The sequence below is a fragment of the Sceloporus occidentalis genome, unplaced genomic scaffold (genome assembly GCF_023333645.1).
Source record: "Sceloporus occidentalis isolate IW3139 unplaced genomic scaffold, rSceOcc1.0.p SCAF_4, whole genome shotgun sequence".
Taxonomy (NCBI): domain Eukaryota; kingdom Metazoa; phylum Chordata; class Lepidosauria; order Squamata; family Phrynosomatidae; genus Sceloporus; species Sceloporus occidentalis.
In genome coordinates this window covers 199,998,603-200,017,478 of record NW_028316984.1, presented here as the reverse complement: position 1 = coordinate 200,017,478, position 18,876 = coordinate 199,998,603, and the positions used below count along the sequence as shown (strand labels likewise).

At 44.0% G+C, this 18,876-nt stretch overlaps 1 protein-coding gene across 1 annotated transcript; it reads right to left on the bottom strand.

The window, feature by feature from the left end:
• Nucleotides 1-684: 684 nt before the first annotated feature.
• On the bottom strand, nt 685-18,876 carry PTGER2 (prostaglandin E receptor 2). The gene is made up of 2 exons (XM_089523187.1): nt 17,845-18,876; nt 685-2,989 (listed from the first exon to the last, which is right to left on the bottom strand). Exons 1-2 carry the CDS (start codon nt 18,874-18,876, stop codon nt 2,741-2,743), a joined length of 1,281 nt encoding a protein of 426 aa, XP_089379313.1. The 3' UTR covers nt 685-2,740.

The following is an 18,876-nucleotide window of genomic DNA, read 5'->3' as shown; positions in this document are numbered from 1 at the left end:
ATGAGTCACTTGAACCTGGTTTCCAGTCCATCACTCTAATTACTCCACAACACTGGTAACTTAAAAGGTCTGGCTCCAAGTCAAATCATTTCTACAGAATCTGGGAATGAGATACAGCTGGGAACATTTCTTTTTCCTTAGGAAGTTTGCCCAAAAGTTACAATTTTTCTTTAGTTGTCTGAAGGTTTAAGATTTGCCAGTGAAGTTTTATCTTGTATGGAGGTTGGATTAGTTTCCATGAGGGCTTGTTTAGTTGCCCTTCTACAAGTCTGGGTTTCTCCTATGTTCATTTGATTTGCTTTGATCATTTTTGTCATTTCAGGAGTAAGCAAGAACCATCTCTTTCCATCTGCTCCGGAAATTAGCCCTACTAAATGCCTTTGCTGCTTTGTACGTTTTTCCCTTTTAATAAAAAGATAAAAACAAATAAAGACACGGGAGAGCATCATAACAGCAAAAAAGGAGAAGTCAGCACAGGGACAGATATTATCTTGGAAACTATTGTGCCATGACATTTTTCATTACCGATATTGAATCGCTGACTGCAATTTTTGAGATGTTTTGTATATTGTTGCGTGAGCCACAGCTGAAAATGGGATTTAGAGATTTTGTAAAGAAATCAGTCTTCATTTATGGGCCGACCAATTGTGAAGGCAATTCTTTATTATTATAATAATCCTCTACTTTTGTATATACAGAAATCCATAAAATCAAAAAGTACAAAAACAAAACCACATGTTGCATACAGACAATGATAGAACCATGGAATCATAGAGCTGTAAGGAGTCCTGGGGCCATTTGGCAGTGCAGAAATTCACAGCTGCAGCTTCCCTGACAAGCGATCTACTTTCCTCAGTTTGGGTATCATGCAAGTGGAAACTCCGTACAAAGCAATAATGCTGCAAAGTTGCCATGTTACAGTTTTATATGCATTGGTCTACACTCATCCTCTGTGAAATACTCACACATGTTCACACTGCCCTTTTATCTTAAGTGTAATTTTATGTAAAGAAAACTTGCATTTTTTAAAACCTGCACAGAATTCAGAAAGTTTGTCTAACTGTGCCTGTAATGTTAAGGATACTTACGGCAAGAGATCTTACATCAAGGGGATGGAGTATAACTTTACACTCACAGAATTACGTAGCAGTTGTGGAATGCTACCACAATTCATTAGTGAATTTCAGTGCTGTGCAACTAAACGCTCATACACATGGATGTGCATGTGCAATGTGCACTTACGCAATGTGCATAGTGTACAATGTGCATGAATGTACAATCCCACTGCTGTGCCCATAACATAGCTAGCTCCATCACACAATGCTACCAAAGTGCAATCCACAAGTATAAGGCAATTTTTGCCCATAGGTATAAGGGAATTTATCCCTGTGTCACCAGCAGGATGTCAGCCTTATATGGAGTGAACCCCACGGAATTCAGTGGAACTTACTCCTGAACATTTTAAAATCTTCTTCAGGTTAATGGGAAGAACCATGAAACATGAGAAGAACATAGCAGAGAGAAAAACAAATCAAAACAAAACACACAGCCCAAATCCCCACAAAAAACTATGGATTCTGGCTGTGAAAGCCTTCGACTTCACAGCCAAAAATAATAAAATAAAAAAAAATCAGAGGCAATGGTTTGTCCACATTTATTAAATAGAAAAAGAATCTTTAAAATGAATTTCACACACACACACACACACACACACAGTGACCATCAGGTCTGACAATACACAGCTTCATATACAAACAGCAGCTTGGAACCTGAAATGAGTAAATATAAGGACATTGATAGAAGGAGGTTTTCCTGCCCTTTCTTGACCCCATAGCAGCCCGCACCCACAATGTCCCTTTTTGACCAAGGGGATTGCCTTTACACTTGGCATGGCAAAAAGACCAACATGTTGTCAAAGACGGAACGCTTTTTAAACTCTGTATTAGAGTTTGAACAAAAAAGATGTGTTATTGATGCCTATGTCCAGTTGCTAGTCAACTTGTTTAGATTCACCGAGTGAGTGGATTTTATCTTAAGTGCTGATTTAGCAAGTTCCTACTGAGAACCAGAGTGTTTCAGTGGTTTGAGTGCTGGACCAGGTCTCCGGAGCCCCAGAGGAAGGCAATGGCAAACCCCTTCTGAAGGAATATGCCAAGGAAACCCCATGACAGGGTCGCCATAAATCAGGAACGACTTGAAGGCACACAACAACAATAACTGATCCAATGGGTATACTCTTGCTGGGAGTAACAATTTGGTGTAGACATGAGTGGTATGCTCATGCATTCATTCACTCCCTCTTTCTCTCTTGTGGCAGAACATCTTAGCAACAAAGCATCACTTAATCAATACCAAGAAGTCCCAGGTTCAGTCTTTGATCTCTTCACATGGGGAAAAATTCCCATCTGGAAACCTAGAGAGTTGTTGCCAGAGTAGATAATACGGCATTAGATGGACCAAGGGTCTAATTTCATTTTCCTCTGTTTCCTTCAAATTTGTTTATTGGTGCATTCATTGAAGTATTTCTGGGGCAACACAAAGATGGGGTCACTTTGGACAGTCCTCCCAGATGTGCCTCTGACAAATGCAGGACAATGGACAATTGGACAGTCCATGGCACACATCAATACAGTACTCAGCAGACATGATAAGTCAAAAATCAAAACTTTCAAGTTATGGTTCTGTAGTTACCCTGAGGACCCCTCAGATGGCCAGACGTACTCTCCAAAACCGTGGAGGACTACTGACGGCAAATGTCAACCTCTGGCATAGGCTTTGGTTTAGCTACAAAAGATCCCTGCTTGTTCTTAGTCCGTGACCTGAATGGCATTCGACAGCAGAGTACAGAACGTATCAACCGGAGGACTGAGGGACGCAGGATGATGAACACCCAGGGGTCAATGATGGAATTAATGGACAGAAACCTCATCACTCGAAGGTCTTCCTTGTAATCGCCACCCGGAGTAAATCTGTTCATGAAGGCATGGATCTGGAAAGGGAGAAAGGGACAAAAAAGCACCATTTAGCAATTGCGTAGGATGGAATTCAGCAGGGGACACACATCTTTGGAAGCGGACTTCACTGTGCAGCAAATACAACTGAGTAATTTTGGATTGTCCATAGCCACAGGGGGCTGCCCTGATGCTACAATATTCGAATATCCATTGCACAATGATAGACAGGTGAGTCACCAATGCGCCATACCCCCAATGTGCACCTGGACACCAGTTAGAAAGTGCCAGAGGCAACAGAGTTGCCCAATGTGCATCAGAAGTGCCTGACATGCACTAGATGTGCCCATTGTACATCACAAATGCTCATGTGCATCACAAGTGCCCTTTATTTTTTAAAAAAGACTTTCTCACAGGAATGAAAAATGGTAAAATTATTAGCTGTTACTTACAAGAATTAATGTTTAGGAACAAAGGGTCTAATTTTATATTCCTCTGCTTTCTTCACATTTTTTTTCTTGGTGTTATGAAGTATTACTGAGAAGTACCCAATGCTCATCACTGTATTCTGAAGTAGTACCCAATGCACATCACAAATACCCAATGAGCATGAAAAGTGCATGCCACCATAACCCTTGGCAATGACTTCCAATGCCAAACCACTCTTAGTGTCACAAACTTCCTTCTAGTGTTCAGGCAAAAAATCTAGTCTCCTATAACTTCAAACCCGGTTCCCTCTGAGGCAGCAGATAACAGGCTTCCCCCTTTTCTTTGTTGCAGTCCTTCAGATATTTAAAAAGGACAATCATGTCATCCCTTAGTCTTCTTTTCACCAGGCTGAACATACCTAAGTCCTTAAACCTCATATGTTTTGTTCTCCATACCTCTGGTCAGCCTTGTTGCCCTCCTCTGAACCTGCTCCAACCTGCCTATATCCTTTTTAAAAATGACGCACCCAGAGCTAGATCTTTCAGCTCCCTGTCAAACACTCTATTAATAGTATTAGTAATATTATTATTAATAATAAAATGTATTTGCACCCCACTTTCCTTCCAAAATTGGGACTCAAAGCACCTTGTAGTCTAAAAACACAGTTCAATTAAAAGCTTACAAAAATGTAAATTAAAACGGAATTAAACTATTACAGTATTAAAACATCAGCACTCTAACTACTACATCACAAGTTCATGCCACCCGCAAAACCTGAACCCAGGACATCCTGATTTTCCTAGCTATGACTTTTAGCCATGATGCTTTATCAGCCTTAAAATAAATGAAAATGGGTTGAATCCTAACAGCCGTTCCCTAAAGTACTGTAGACCTATTGAATTCCTTGTTGACTGGTGAATCACACGTAAGTAAATCCCACTCATTTTATGGGTCTATTCTAGTTGATAGAGAGGCAGGGTGGTGTAGTGGTTTGAGTGTTGGACTATGACTCTGGAGACCAGGGTTCAAATCTCCATGCAGCCACTGAGTGACCTTGGAGACATCACACTCTCTCAACCTCAGAAGAAGGCAAAGGCAAACCCCCTCTGGACAAATCCTGTCAAGAAAACCCCATATTAGTTTTGCTTTGGGTTGTCATAAGTCGGAAAAGTCGGCACACAACAACAACAACAACAACAACAACAACAACTGTAGTTGGATCTAGCATTTAAGTCCTTTGTGTTTCAACTTGACATTATACCAAGGATAGTATGACAATGAATTCCCCCCCAAATATACCAGGCTTAGAGCTCCTGGGGACTAGAAATAAATACATCTAAACATGAGTCAACAGTGTGATGCAGCCAAAAAAGCCAATGCAATTCTGGGTTGCATCAGCAGGAGCACAGGATCCAGGATGAGGGAAGTAGCAGTACAATTCCTTTCTGCTTTGTTCACCTGGATTATTGTGTCCAGTTCTGGGCCTCACAGTTCAAGAAGGTTATCAACAAGCTGGAACGTGTCCTGGGAAGGAAGCCTAGCCTTATGAGGAAGGACTTAGGGAGCTGGAAAAGAAAAGACTAAGAGGTGACGTGGGAGCTGTCTTTAAATATCTGGAAGGATGTCAGGTGGAAGATGGAACCAGCTTGTCTTCTGCTGCTCCAGAGACTTGAACCCAAAACCATGGATTCAAATTACAACTAAACCTCAACTTTTGAGGGTTTAACTTTTGTGGATTTGACTAGTCTTGGATTTGCCATGAATAACTGAATAAGATTTATTCATTTTTTTAGTTTTGCTGCCTACTGCAGACAATCGCAGATGACAAGCATAGATTAGAAAACGTAAAGACCACTTTTAAAAAGGCCTTGCCCAGCTCTGGTCCCCTGTCATGGCTGTGGCCACCATTCCTCTAAGAACATACCCAGTGGACTGCAAGGGCTGGCATGTCCTGAGATGGCAGGATGGAAGCAACACTTTGCTTAGGTTATTTATCTGCTAGAAAACAGTTCCAGGGATAGCACTATTGGCCATATAGCAAAGTACAGTATCATCCAGAATCCACAAAACAATAATACCTTTATTGGACCAACCAAAATGTGCATTTAACATGGTGCAAGCTTTCGAAGCTCCATCGGCTTCTTCATCAGGCAAGGTGTTAAAAATCATACAGGAGGAAGAGGGAAAGAAAAAGAGAAAGAAAGAAAGAAAGAAAGAAAGAAAGAAAGAAAGAAGAAATTTCTTCTTAGGATTTTTAACTCCTTTGCCTGATGAAGAAGCCAGTGGAATTTTGAAAGCTTGCAATGGCTATAATATGTATTTTGGCTGGCCCAATACAGATATCACTGTTTTGTGGGTTTTGGATGATACTGTATTTAGCCTCTACAGACAGGAATATAGACTGAGTTATTTATTTATTATTTCACTTATATTCCGCCTTTCTCTCCAAATGGGATTCATTTAAGTTAAGGTTTGTGGAGCCTAGAGATATTTGTGGTTTTTCTACTTCTGCAAAGGTCCTGCATGCCTAGCCCCATGGATTTGGAGGTCAGACAGTACAAGAAAAGAGATTCCACCTAAACATCAGAGAAAGGAATTCTTTATTGTAAGAGCTACTTGATGCTAGAACAGACTGCCTTGGAAAGTGGTAGAGTCTCCTTTTTTGGAGGTTTTTAAACAAAGGCAAGATGGCCGTCTTTTGGGAGCGCTTGGATGGTGTCTTCCTGCATGACAAAATGGGGTCAGACTGGATGGCTTTTGGGGATACCTTCCAGCTCTGAGATTCTATGATTCTATTTGGCAAAAGGGAGAAAGCAGTAAAGAGAGGAGGCAGGAAAAGAAAGTCAACATAATTGGCAGGCAGGCAAAACCACAGATGCGCATTTACCTCCAAATGTGAGCCAGGCCCTCAACAATTTCCTGTGTTCCACTTAAACTGGATAAAGAACCCTCCTTTTATTTTTTGCTGCACCAATTGATGTCAGAAACATTTCCTGCATTAAGGGGCTGTATGTAATTCTTTGCACCATTTTCATCCTGGCTCTGCTGGAGGTTCCTGAGCAGATCCCGGCTTGTTTTCTGTTGATGGTTATCATTGAGTTCATACTCATTCAAGTGGCGAAATGTGCTGCTTCCTTCAGGTCTCCTTTGATTCTCCTGGGCAATTTCAAATAATGTGTGTGGGGCGCATAATCCCCCCAAAGCATATGCGTTTCTAACTGCTTTTGGATGGAATCCTCTTCCATCACTTGCTTGTGTGTTGTGTGTGCATGGAATCTTGTAATTTGTAATTTTGTGATGCAGAAAGAAACAGAAAAAGGTTCTTTTCCATGGATTCAATTATCCAATTATTTACATAAGACTTCCTCCTTCTCAGGCATCCTTGAGCAAACAAGGTTTAAGGTGACTCATGCTTCAGTCCGTCTGTAAGGTGAACACTCATGGGCAGACTATTCACCAGTTTACAAATGCCACTCCTGAGCTTTTGTAGAAGGATTTTACACTAGATAAGAAGACAAATCTATTCAACGATGGTACAAGTAGTATTCACAATGATTATAACTGATCAACCATTGGATGTCTGCTCAAAATACTGTGGAAATATTGACTAGTACTACTATCACTTGTTGTTATTATTGTTAAAATAAGTATTTGTTGTTGTTGTGTGCCGTCAAGTCATTTCCAACTTATGGCGCCCCTAAGGTGAACCTATTGTGGGGTTTTCTTGGCAAATATCTTCTGAGGGGGGTTGCCATTGCCATCCTCTGAGGCTGAGAGAGTGTGATTTGACAAAGGTCACCCAGTTGGATTATATGATTTGAACACTGGTCTCCAGAGTCTAGTCAACGTCAAACCACCAGACTATGACGGCTCTCATTTATTTATACCATCTCAGGGCAGCTTACAAAAGGTATTAAATAAATTACAAAGTTTAAACCAACACAAAAATTAAATAAGTAAAAAATATATTTGCAAGGAAAAACAGGTTAAAACACATTTTAAAAGATTTAACACCATTTACATCTATGTATGACATCTATATTTGGGTTGAATTAATGAGGCCATATTACTGTTATTAAAATATTTATACCCTTGCTTATGCATACATTCCTCCCTGCATGCAATTCTGCTTTTTTGGCTATGGTGTAGCATCCCTATTCATTTGGACACTGCAAAGGCAGAGTTGAACATGTGGTGCCATTGCACACATTGTGTTACGGTGCAGTGCACATGCAGATCCACACCAACCCTCACAACTGAGGATATCACATTTATTTGCACATTCGATGTCCCAGTTTACTAAGGCTGCATCTGCACACTGCAGAAACAAAGCTGTTTGATACCACTTTAACTTCCCTGGCTCAATGCTATGGAATTCTGGGATTTTTAGCTTGTTGTAGCACCAGAGCTCTCTGACAGAAGGCTAAACAGTCCACAGAACTACAAATCCCAGAATGTTATCACATTGAGCCATGGCAGTTAAAGACGTGTCAAACTGCTTTGTTCTTGCAGTGCGGATGCAGCCTGAGGCGCAATCATTGCATAACTCCTTGGGTGAAAAGTGAGACTCATTCCCCTGATTTAGGATTTCAGTCAGTATTTTCTTTCTCTGCAAATCCATTTCTCCCCCAAATCCCCCCAATTAAATTCCTAAATGCTGTGTGCCTTCATGTCATCCCTGACTTATGGAAATCCTTTCACAGGGTATTCTTGGCAAGTTTCTTCAGAGGATGCCATTGCCATCCTCTGAGGATGAAAGACTGAGACTTGCCCAAGATTACCCTGTGTGTTTTCATGGCTGAGTGGGAATTTGAACCCTGCTCTCCAGAGTCTAATGCTCAAACCACTACACCAACTTGGCCCATACACACAAATACATTCTCCCCACCCCTGCACACTCTCCTTCCCAAATTTAGTTTTCCTTTGACTTGTTTCTCCAGCAAAGAATTTCTGCACCAAAGAGGCAGAACTCAGACAGACCACACTGCAAATGGATTTATGGAAGTTGGTCCCCGTACAGCAGCTGTCCAAGTGGATTAATTTAATCCACTCATCTTTCTATGTTCTGCTTTGACCAAAACATAAAATGCAAACATTTGTCTCATGTGCCAGTCTATCTCACAGAAGCACACTAGAGGGGGAATGCTTACAAAATCCCGTTTCTGTCTTTCAGCAACTGGAGCTTAGGAACATCAGTAGGCAATCTATTAGTGACTTACGTATGTACAATTCCCTTATGCATGAGGTTGCCCTTTTTTGACTGTGGCATAACATTATTCAGTCAAAGGCTGTGGAAGGAGAGGTGTGAATGTGATGTAATTACATGTGGTGCCATTATGCATTACACATGTGGATGCGGCTTGTGCATTGCACATGGATAGTGCATTGCAATGATGGCTTTCACATTTGTTCACACATTCAATTGCACAGTCTTGCAGTTCTCTAGTGCAGTTGTCACATAACTCCACAATGTAAAGTTATGGTCTCCTTGATGTATGACTAGCTATTCTTTTATTTACACTACATTTTCCAGAATCTCATCCCTTACCTATGTTAGCTGGGGGATTCTGGGATTTATAATTTTTTTAAAAAAGGGTAAAGTGTATATGCTCTGTCTGTACCAATGTATTGGGAGCTGCTGAGTGGGTCCTGAGGTTTCTGACCACCACCTTAAGGAAATAAAAAATAGATTTCTCTGTGCTTTGCCCTTTGGATGGCAAGCTGGATATGCTGTACAAACCTAAATAAGAGTCTTGAATGTGGACCCCACCTCTACAAGTATTCAATGGGAGTTATAGTGCACCATGTCTAGGGATGTGTCAGGTTGTGAAAAGGTTAATGAAACATCCATTTACAAAATCTGAATGGCTTCATACTGTGATGGAGTTGGAGATTGCATAGTCAACACTGTAGTCAAAGGCCAAGATCCTACAATGGGACTGCATAGTGTAAATCTCTTCATGAAAGATTTATACATTCCAACCCTTATGTTGGGTGGCAGCGTTGCACAACTGAGCCAAAACAACAAATATGCAACCGACTGCACAACCAAATGCACATGAGAATCTACCTGCACACAGCACAGCGACTTGCTCAAAGCACATGTGCACCCATCTGCAATGGCAACATGTTTGCAATTCTGGTTCTGCAGTCCTGAACTGAATGTGGTCATTCTGCACCACATAAAAACCCCAACTGCTTCCACAGGGAAATCCATGCACATGAAAAGCACCAACAGGATTCTAGCCCAATGATCTATGGTATCCTCAAAAGCAAAAACACATTTACCTGCCCTGAAGCAGGCACAGCCAGATGAAGATATAGAACACTTTGCACATACTCTGCTCTTAAAATAAACTGTTATTGTTGTTGTTCTTGCCTTACTGATACAGGTTGAGCATCCTTTATCTGAAATGCTTGGGAACAGAACTGTTCCATATTTTGGATGATTTTGGAATACCTGAAATTCAAATGCAGGTAAAATCTCCCTTAACCGAAATGCTTGGGACCAGAGGTGCTTTGGATTTTGGAATATTTACATAGACATAATGAGGTATCTTGGAGATGAGGTCCAAGTCTAAAAATGAAGTTCATTTATGTTTGTTTATACCTTTTGTTTTTTTATTGTGTATCCCTGCATGGCAAAGGGTTGGAAGGGAAGGCCTTTGTGGTCTCTTCCAGCTTTGTGCACTTAGCCAGAAGGTAATTTTATATATAATATTTTAAATAATTTTGTACAGGTAACAAAGTTTGTGTACACTGAACCACCAGAAAGCAAAAGTGTCACTATCTCAATTACCCATGTGGACAATTTTGGATTTGTTCAGATTTTGGAATTCCAGATAAGGAAGCCCTAACCTGTACAGCCAACTGAGAGGGCAGCAGTATTCTGATGACATTAACAGCCCACCAGTTGCCCACAGGATGGAAGAACTCTGCATTGTTTCTTTTGTCCTGCTTAATTCACAGAGCTGTTAAGAGCCTTGAATAATTCCATCTCCTTTTTTATATATGTGGGGAGAAGCAAGTCAGTATGCAGGATGCTAATGTTATAATGGCCCCCAGACTCTTCATTCAGTTGTCCTCCATTCAGCAAGCATTGGCCACAAACCTTGCCCTATGAGGAACGACTCAGGGAGCTGGGGATGTTTAGCCTGGAGAAGAGAAGGTTAAGAGGTGATATGATAGCCCTGTTTAAATATTTGAAAGGATGTCATATTGAGGAGGGAGCAAGCTTGTTTTCTGCTGCTCCAGAGAACAGGACCCGGAACAATGGATGCAAGCTACAGGAAAAGAGATTCCACCTGAACATTAGGAGGAACTTCCTGACAGTAAGGGCTGTTCGACAGTGGAACACACTCCTTCCTTGGAGTGTAGTGGAGTCTCCTTCCTTGGAGGTCTTTGAGCTGAGGCTGGATGGCCATCTGTTGGGGATGCTTTGATTTAGATTTCCTGCATGGCAGAATGGGGTTGGACTGGATGGCCCATGCGGTCTCTTCCAAGTCTATGATTCTATGAGGACCAGAATCTTGCTTCTTCTTCTTCTTCTTCTTTAAAAAACACAATCCCTAGCCACTGAAGAAGCCAAATTCAGTATTGAGTCCTGTACTTTCTTTTGCAGAGCTGTGGAATCTGAGGAACTAGACAGCCCCACAAGAAGCACAATCCTGGAAATATCTATCATGCTCCACTCTCATTTCTCCTCTATTTAAACCAGCTTTCCTTCATCTGGTGCCTCCTGGTGTGGTTTGGGACATCCAGTAAACCATTCCTTTTTCTCTTCTATGCATCCAAACAACAGGATGCTGTAATGAAATGATGTGATATTCTTTTCCAACTATCTGTCATGAGACCTTCTAAAAACCAGCTGTTCCTTCTCAGATTCTGACTAAGCTTGATGGGAAAATATAAATGAGGTACATGATGGAAGATGTTTAAATGTAGTGAAGACCCATCCATTGGCAATGACTAGGAATCCGTCAGCATCCGTGGGAAGCGAGAAGAACCAGCTGGGAATGGCTCCATTTCCACAGCTTACTTTCCCATCCTTTCAAATTGAAAGACTTTCCTACTCTCAACAATGTGACTGGTAAAAGATAGGTGAATACATTCTATCCCCAAAACAGGCATGGAATTTTTGATTCTGCTTTGGTCAGACCTCACCTGGAATACTGTGTCCAGTTCTGGGCACCACAGTTCAAGCAGGGACGTAGCCAAGGGGGCGGGGGTTCTTGGGGTCCGGACCCCCCCTTCCATTAGAAAAATGAATGGTGTGTGCTGCTGCGCCGCCGCACTCAAGACCCATTATAATGTTGGCACTTAGTCTGGACCCCCCCCCTTCCTAAAATCCTGGCTACGTCCCTGGTTCAAGAAAGATGTGGACAAGATGGGAAGTGTCCAGAATGAGGCAAACAAAATGCTGAAAAGTCTGGAAATCACTAAGCCCAAAGACGAGCAGCTTAGTGAGGTCTTCCAATGCCACGATTCTATGGCCCCATACAGACAGGCTAAAATAAAGCTGCTTTGGGTCACTTTGAAGGTATGTTGTTTAAATGATGCATGCGTCCTAAGAGTCTGGAAGCCACACTAAAGCCACGCTCCAGTCCTAAGGACTCTACAGCTGTAGAGTTTGAAATATGCAACCAAGAACCCACATTTTCTCTGCCACAACAAGAAAGAGAAGGGTGTGTATGTGTGTACTATTTTCATATATTTTCTTATAGCTCAACACATAGGGACAAGCCTCCTCTGTGGGGCTCTTCTGAGGATCTCTCAGGATGTCATTATGGGTGTGTGTCCAGATATAGAAAAAGACCTGGATGCTTTTTAGGTGTATCCCAGGAGATCACAGAATCCTAGAGCTGGAAGCAATCTTCCAGGCCATTGAATCCAATCCCCCACTTTGTGCAGGATCTTCAGCTAGACTGAGCATCCCCAACTATGCAGAGAACAAGACATCATCATGTCTCCAGGCATTTGGTTCTATTGTCCAACTGCACTTACTGTGAAGAAGTCCCTTCTAATGTTCAATTGAAATTTAAGCTCCTGTAAATTCAGTCCATTACACCTGGTCCTCCCTTCAGCAGAGAACAAGCCTTCCCCCTCCTCTTTATGGCAGCCCTTGAGATATTTAAAGAGAGCAGTCATGTCACCCCTCAGTCTTCTCTTCACCAAGCTGAACATGACCAGTTCTTTCAACCTCTACTCATACGTTTTATTCTTCATACCTCTTATCAAGTCTACACAAGTGCATGCTACACTCATTTAGTCTCAAAGGTGCTACAAGATCCCTTTGCATTCTGATACTCCAAATTAACACGGCTATGTTTCTGAATTCTCATCACCCTCCTTGCCTCTGAACCTGCTCCAGCTCATCTATATCCTTCTTAAAATGAAGTGCCCAGAACTGAACACAGTACTTCTGACTGGCGCAGAATGGCTATGTTGTTGGGGGTGCTGCAGCGGACAAAAAGTGGGGGATTGGACAGGTGATGTATTACAATTACTCAGGTGCAACATGTCCCCAGTGCCAGGATCTCAGCCAGGATCACAGAAATAGATTGTTGGAGGTAATCCAAAGTTAATCTAGTCTAAACCCCTGCCACTGCAGTGCAGGAATCCATGTATCCTGGCAAAAGAAGCCCCTGGAGCGGATTAAATCCAATGCCTACCCTAGTCCAGCATTTTGTTTGTTCACGGTCAGCCAGATCCTACAGGAAACCTGCCAGACCGAGCTGGTCAATCTTGGAAATCTAGAGGAATGCTAAAGGAGATCTTTCAAGGTTTTAAGCCTGCCTTTTTCCTGCTCAAGTGCCTTTTTGAAAATGCACACATTTAAAGGAAATCCAACTATGTTTACACCTGCTTGTGACGTATGTCAGTAAAAAAAATGAATAAACAGTCTGACTGTGAAAAAGAAGATCCGTTAGTCATACCACTGACTCAACACTCCCTGCTGATTTCTAGATATGTGGCGTTTTAATTCCATGCATGCTCACAGACAAATTATGGTTCGTTTGGACACGCTGCCGCTGGGGTTATTTTACTAGCTGACTCCCTGGGATTTGAGGGTTGTTTATATGCCGTGTGGTTTCCTCATGCCGGCAATGTATCATTGCAATGCAATAAAAAGTAAGGCATATAATTAGTAAGGCTGGAATCCTGCACACACTTATCTGGGAGTAAGATTCCATTGAACTAACTGAAACTTCCCTTATCAAAATAGATTCAACACACTGGAAGCCAATGAAATGTTTGAGCTTCCGTTGCGTTTGGTCAGCTGCCTTCAAGGTTTGGGACAATCCAGAAAGTGGGAATAACTTCTTGGTAACCAGGTAGGAACAACTGCAGAACCTAGGAAAGTTATTTTGGGGAATAATTTGGAATTCCTTCCTTCCAGTTCTCATTGGTCTCCACTGAGCCCAGTACAAATGACTCTGGCTGGCAGTGTGTCTTTCCAAAACCAACGCAACTTGGCTGAGCTTGGAGAGCCGAGTTGTGAAAGAACAACCACATCTGGCTTTACCATTGACTCTTTGGATGATTAGACTGGATGTCAACAACTACTTGTTAAGTCTCAAGCTTCCTGTTTCTGAAGACTTCAGATCTTTGCTCAATGGTGGTTGCTCTGTTTCTGCAGGGATACTTGTTCTACTGTCTAATTTCCTTGGCAACTAGCTTGGCCAAGGAAGCCACAGCTTTACGAAAGGTTTCTATGTTGGAAACAAAGTACAGGATGGTGATAAATGCTGACATTTTGCTACTAACATAGTATTTTGTTTCTAACATAGCCTTCAACATAATTTGCTGTATTTCTTATTTCAGTACATCATACATGGTTTTGCCCCCTAATTACTTGGTTGTTGTTGCATGCCTTCAAGTCATTTCTGAAACTTATGGTGACCCTAAGGCAACCCTAAGAGACAGAATGGCATATTGGTTTGAGTCTAGGGAGTTTATCACACGGGAGGAATTTCTCTTAATTTAGAATGAAAAGAAAGTGGGGCCAGAACACATTCACGTGAGTTCGCTAGAATTTACATGAATTCAAATTGCGTTCGAACTGACTTCCCATTGCCCGAAAATAGCATGCCATTGCACCAAATTGCATGTGATCACCTCTCACACAATAATGTTAAACCCCATGATTGCGTTCGGATTGCCATTGGATTATACTTCCAGTTTCCCTTGTTTGATAACCCTCTATGTCTCTGGAGAACAGGGTTTGAATCCCAATTCAGGTATGGAAACCCACTGGGTGACCCTGGGCAAGTCACAGACCCTCAGCCTCCGAGGAAGGTAAAACAAGTCTTGCCAAGAAAACACCTTAGGGTGTTGAAAACACCTTGAAGGCACACAACAACAACAAGGCAACCCTATCATGGGGTTTATTTGGCCAGGTTTGTTGTGTATGGATTTACCCTTGACTTGTTCTGAGGCTGGGAGAGTAGGACTTACTGAAGATCACTCACTAGCTTTCCACGGTCAAGTGGAGATTCGAACCCTGGTCTCCCAGATCCCTGTTTCAACACTCAATTCACTACCCATGTTGGCTCCCCTATTACTTTTTTCTTACTGTTTGTCAGCTTGTGAGACTCCTTCCTCTTGTGTTGGGAGCTGTAGTCTCCAAAGGTAACTTTTCCAGACTGCTTGCTCTTGGGTATCATCTAGATCAGCTTGATCTCAGGCAGAGTCCTGCTTCCCCATCAGGAGCTACCTTAGAGGTAAGCAAACTGTGCCCCTGGGGGTTGCCTGTGGCCCCAAGGCCCCCATGGGACTCTGTGCCCACCTCTCCAAAGATGTGGAGATCCAATTTTGGGGGCGTGGGGGTTGATGCCAAAATGCGTTCTGATTCTCTGTACCTACTGCTGTCCTGGATTGGACCCAGGACCTGCTTCTGCATGCAGTGCTGTTCTGGGCTTTATGGAGTGGTGAGTTCAAGCCACAACCCAAAGGCAAGGATTACCCTAAAGCATATGCAGAGTGCACTGCCAAGCAGACCTCACACAGAAGGAAGTTGGATAAAAGAAGGATAACCAGAACAAAAAGAAGATCCTATGAGGGGAAGAGGAAGGGGGCTGGAGGGAAACCGTTCTGACTTTAGCCCAAACTTAAAAGGACCTGCCCAGAGAGTCCAAAGCCCATCTCCCCAAATGGGCACTTCTTCTCCTGCAACCCTAACCAGGATCAGGCTTCTCCCTTTCAAGGCAGGAGGCTCATTCCTCTCCAGGATCATGCCTCCCTCCTCTTCAGGGGGGTGTCCTACAACACTTCTTTGTTCTCCCCACCTACAGGCTGGTTTCCAAAGCCAAACTGCTCTTCTTGCACCAACATTTTCACACACCAATGGCATACTATATATACTGTAGGTCTGTCCCTGGCTTCCACTCCACCAAATGCATCTGAGGAAGTAGACGGAAATCTACGGAAGCTCATGCTGCCAACTTCTTTCTTTCAGTGAGTCTCAAAGGTGCTACAAGATCCCTCGACATACAGAAATAATGATCAATGAAGGATTAGAGCAGGCATTTTCAACATTTGGTCCTCCAAATGTGCAGGACTTCAACTCCCAGAATTTCTGACCATAGGCCATATTGGCAAGGGCTTCTGGGAGCTGAAGTCCAAAACATTTGGAGGACCAAAAGTCAAGAACCACCGAATTAGAGAGAAAGTATGGAAGAATTATCTTAGAATCATAGAATCATAGAGTTGGAAGAGACTGCAAAGGCCATCCAGTCCAACCCCATTCTGCCATGCAGGAAATCCAAATCTAAATCTAAACCATAGCTTCTATATGACAATAGCAGAAAGGATAATCGTTGCAAAAAAATGGAAAAAGAAAAAGTAAAGTAGAACCAACTATAGAAGAATGGTTAATAAAGCTGTGTGATATAATAAAAACAGATAAACTAACATGTTTGTTGAGAGAGGGAACAAGAAATAAATATGAGATAGAATGGTCAGTCTTAAGAAACTGAAAGAATAGGATTGAGAGAATAAGATGAAGCAAGAGAGAGGAAAAATATCTGATGTTTAATAAATGAGTGTTAATTGTGATACTCTTTCAAAGACGGAAAAGGGAGGCATGTCAGGGATCATCACTAACAGAGCGGGAGAGGAAAAGGGATTTATAGGAAAAGAATACTTACAAATAATATTGTTTATTTAGAAGAAAAATGAAAGTCAGAAAATCAAAAGAAAAGAAGTGAGAAAATAGACATGTCCAAAGCAAAGGATAGGAAGTCATTTATATTGTTTTATGCCAGTTTAAATGTCTGAAGCAAAATAGCAATTAATGTTTAAAAGAGAGGTGTATGGTTCATTATGTATAGAAGTTTTAACAATAAAAATTGTTTGTTAAAAAAGAAATAATGCAGTTTAGCCCCGTTTGGGCCTCTGTGGCTCCGTACGTGATGCCATAGTTTGGTGAGGCATGTAGCCTTCTCTGTCAGAGAGCTCTGGTGCCACAACAAAATACCAGGCACATGTTGCCAACTCCTTTCTTTCAGTGAATCTCAAAGGTGCTACTAGATCTCTCTTCATACAGAAATAATGCAGTTTAACTTGGCTTGGACCGCTGTGGCTCCATACTATGACACCTATGGGATTTGTAGTTTGGTGAGGCATTTAGCCTTCTCTGTTTGGTGCCACAACAAAGGGCCAAGAGCATGCTGCCAATGGGACCTACTAAAACAAATGACGGTACTTGCCCATAGGGAATCATTGGAGAACACTTGCCTATAGAGACAGAATTCAAAGATATAGCCATGTTAGTCTGCGGAATCAGTACGTAGAGAGTTCTTGTAGCCCCTTTGAGACTCACTGAAAGAAAGAAGTTGGCAGCATGAGCTTTCCTAGACTTCAGTCTACTTCCTCAGATGCATGAAAGCTCCTGCTTCCAACTGCTTTCTTTCCGTGCGTCTCAGAGGTGCTACAGGGTCTCTCTACATACTTGCCCCTAGAGAATAACAGAATACTTGCCCATGGAAAATAATAGGAGACTTCTTCCTGCCCATAGGGAATCATTGGAGAGCAGCTGCCCTTAGAGCATCATTGGGGAATACTTGCTCATAGAAAATTATAGAATCCTGGAGCTGGAAGAGATCACAAGGGCCGCCCAGACCAACCCCCTTCTGCCATTCCTAACAGAATAACAGAATACTGGCTCATAGAGAATCATAGGAGGATACTTGCCCATAGAGAATAAGAGAAGATTTGCCCATAGAGAATAACAGGAGAATACTTGTATCCAATTATTCCCTATGGACAAGAATCCTCCGATCATTCCTATGGGCAAGTCTTCTCCTATGATTCCCTTTGGGCAAGAATCTCTTTCTCCCAGGGGCTGCAGGGCCTCTCTCTCGTCCTGAGTCTCTAGACCCAAGAGGGCTAGCTAGGTCCGGGTCTCCCTCGGGGAGAGCGGGTCCCCTGCCTGCCTGCTTGCCTGCCTGCCTCCCTGACTCACCGTGAAGGGCAGGGAGCAGATGGCGAAGGTGAGGGTCATGATGGCCAGGAGGAGGAGGTGGTCCAGCTCCTGGGAGAGGGCCAGGGCTCTCCTTGGGGCCCTCGGGGCTGGGTCCTTGACGGGGGCCCTCGGGGGGCTCTGCTGGAGGGTGCGGGGCTCCTCCGGGGGAGAGGGCCGGGGGGGCTCCCGGGGGCCGGGGGCCGAGCAGCAGAGGGCGGCGCTGTGGGCGGGGTGCTGGGGGTCTCTCTGGCGTCGGAAGAGGCGCTCCTGGCCCCGGCGTCGGTGCATGTGGGCCAGGCTGCGGATGGCGCTGAGGTTGCCCAGGAGGACGGCCAGGATGAGCAGCAGGAGCAGCGAGGCGTAGAGCAGGGCGAAGGCCAGGCCCCCCGGCTCCCCCGGGGGGTCCCCCGTCGAGGGGGGCGGCCAGTGGGTCTGGATGAAGCACCAGGTGCCCGGGCAATACTGGACGTAGCGCCCGAAGCCCAGCAGGGGCAAGGCGCAGAAGGCGGCGGCCAAGGCGTCGAAGGCCGGCAGGGCGGCCCACCAGAGGCCCCGGGGCAGCCGCTGGTAGAAGTAGGGCGCCCCGAGGGCCAGGCTGCGCTCCAGGGCCATGGCGCCCAGGCAGCCCATGGTGGCCAAGGAGAAGAAGCTCATGGCGAAGGCGAAGGCCTGGCACAGGCGGCCCTCCCCGCCGTCCAGCCCCCGCAGGCTCTTGCGGGCCCCGTAGGAGGCCAGCACCATCGGGCTCAGCAGGCAGGTGCCCAAGAGGTCCGTCAGCACCAGCCCCGTCACCAGCACTCGGAAGGGAGCCAGCGCCCCCCGACAGCCCCGACGCCGCCCCCGACGGGACCAGAGCAGCAGCCCCAGCGCCAGCAGGTTCCCCAGGAGCCCCGCCGAGAACATCACCGCCGAGATGGAGGGGCTCGCCGGCCCCGGCTGCAGCCCCAGCGCCTGGCACTCCTCGGTCCCGTCGGAGGACTCCGTCCGAGGAGGAGGAGGAGGAGGAGAGGCAGCGCTGCGGCGGGGCTCCAT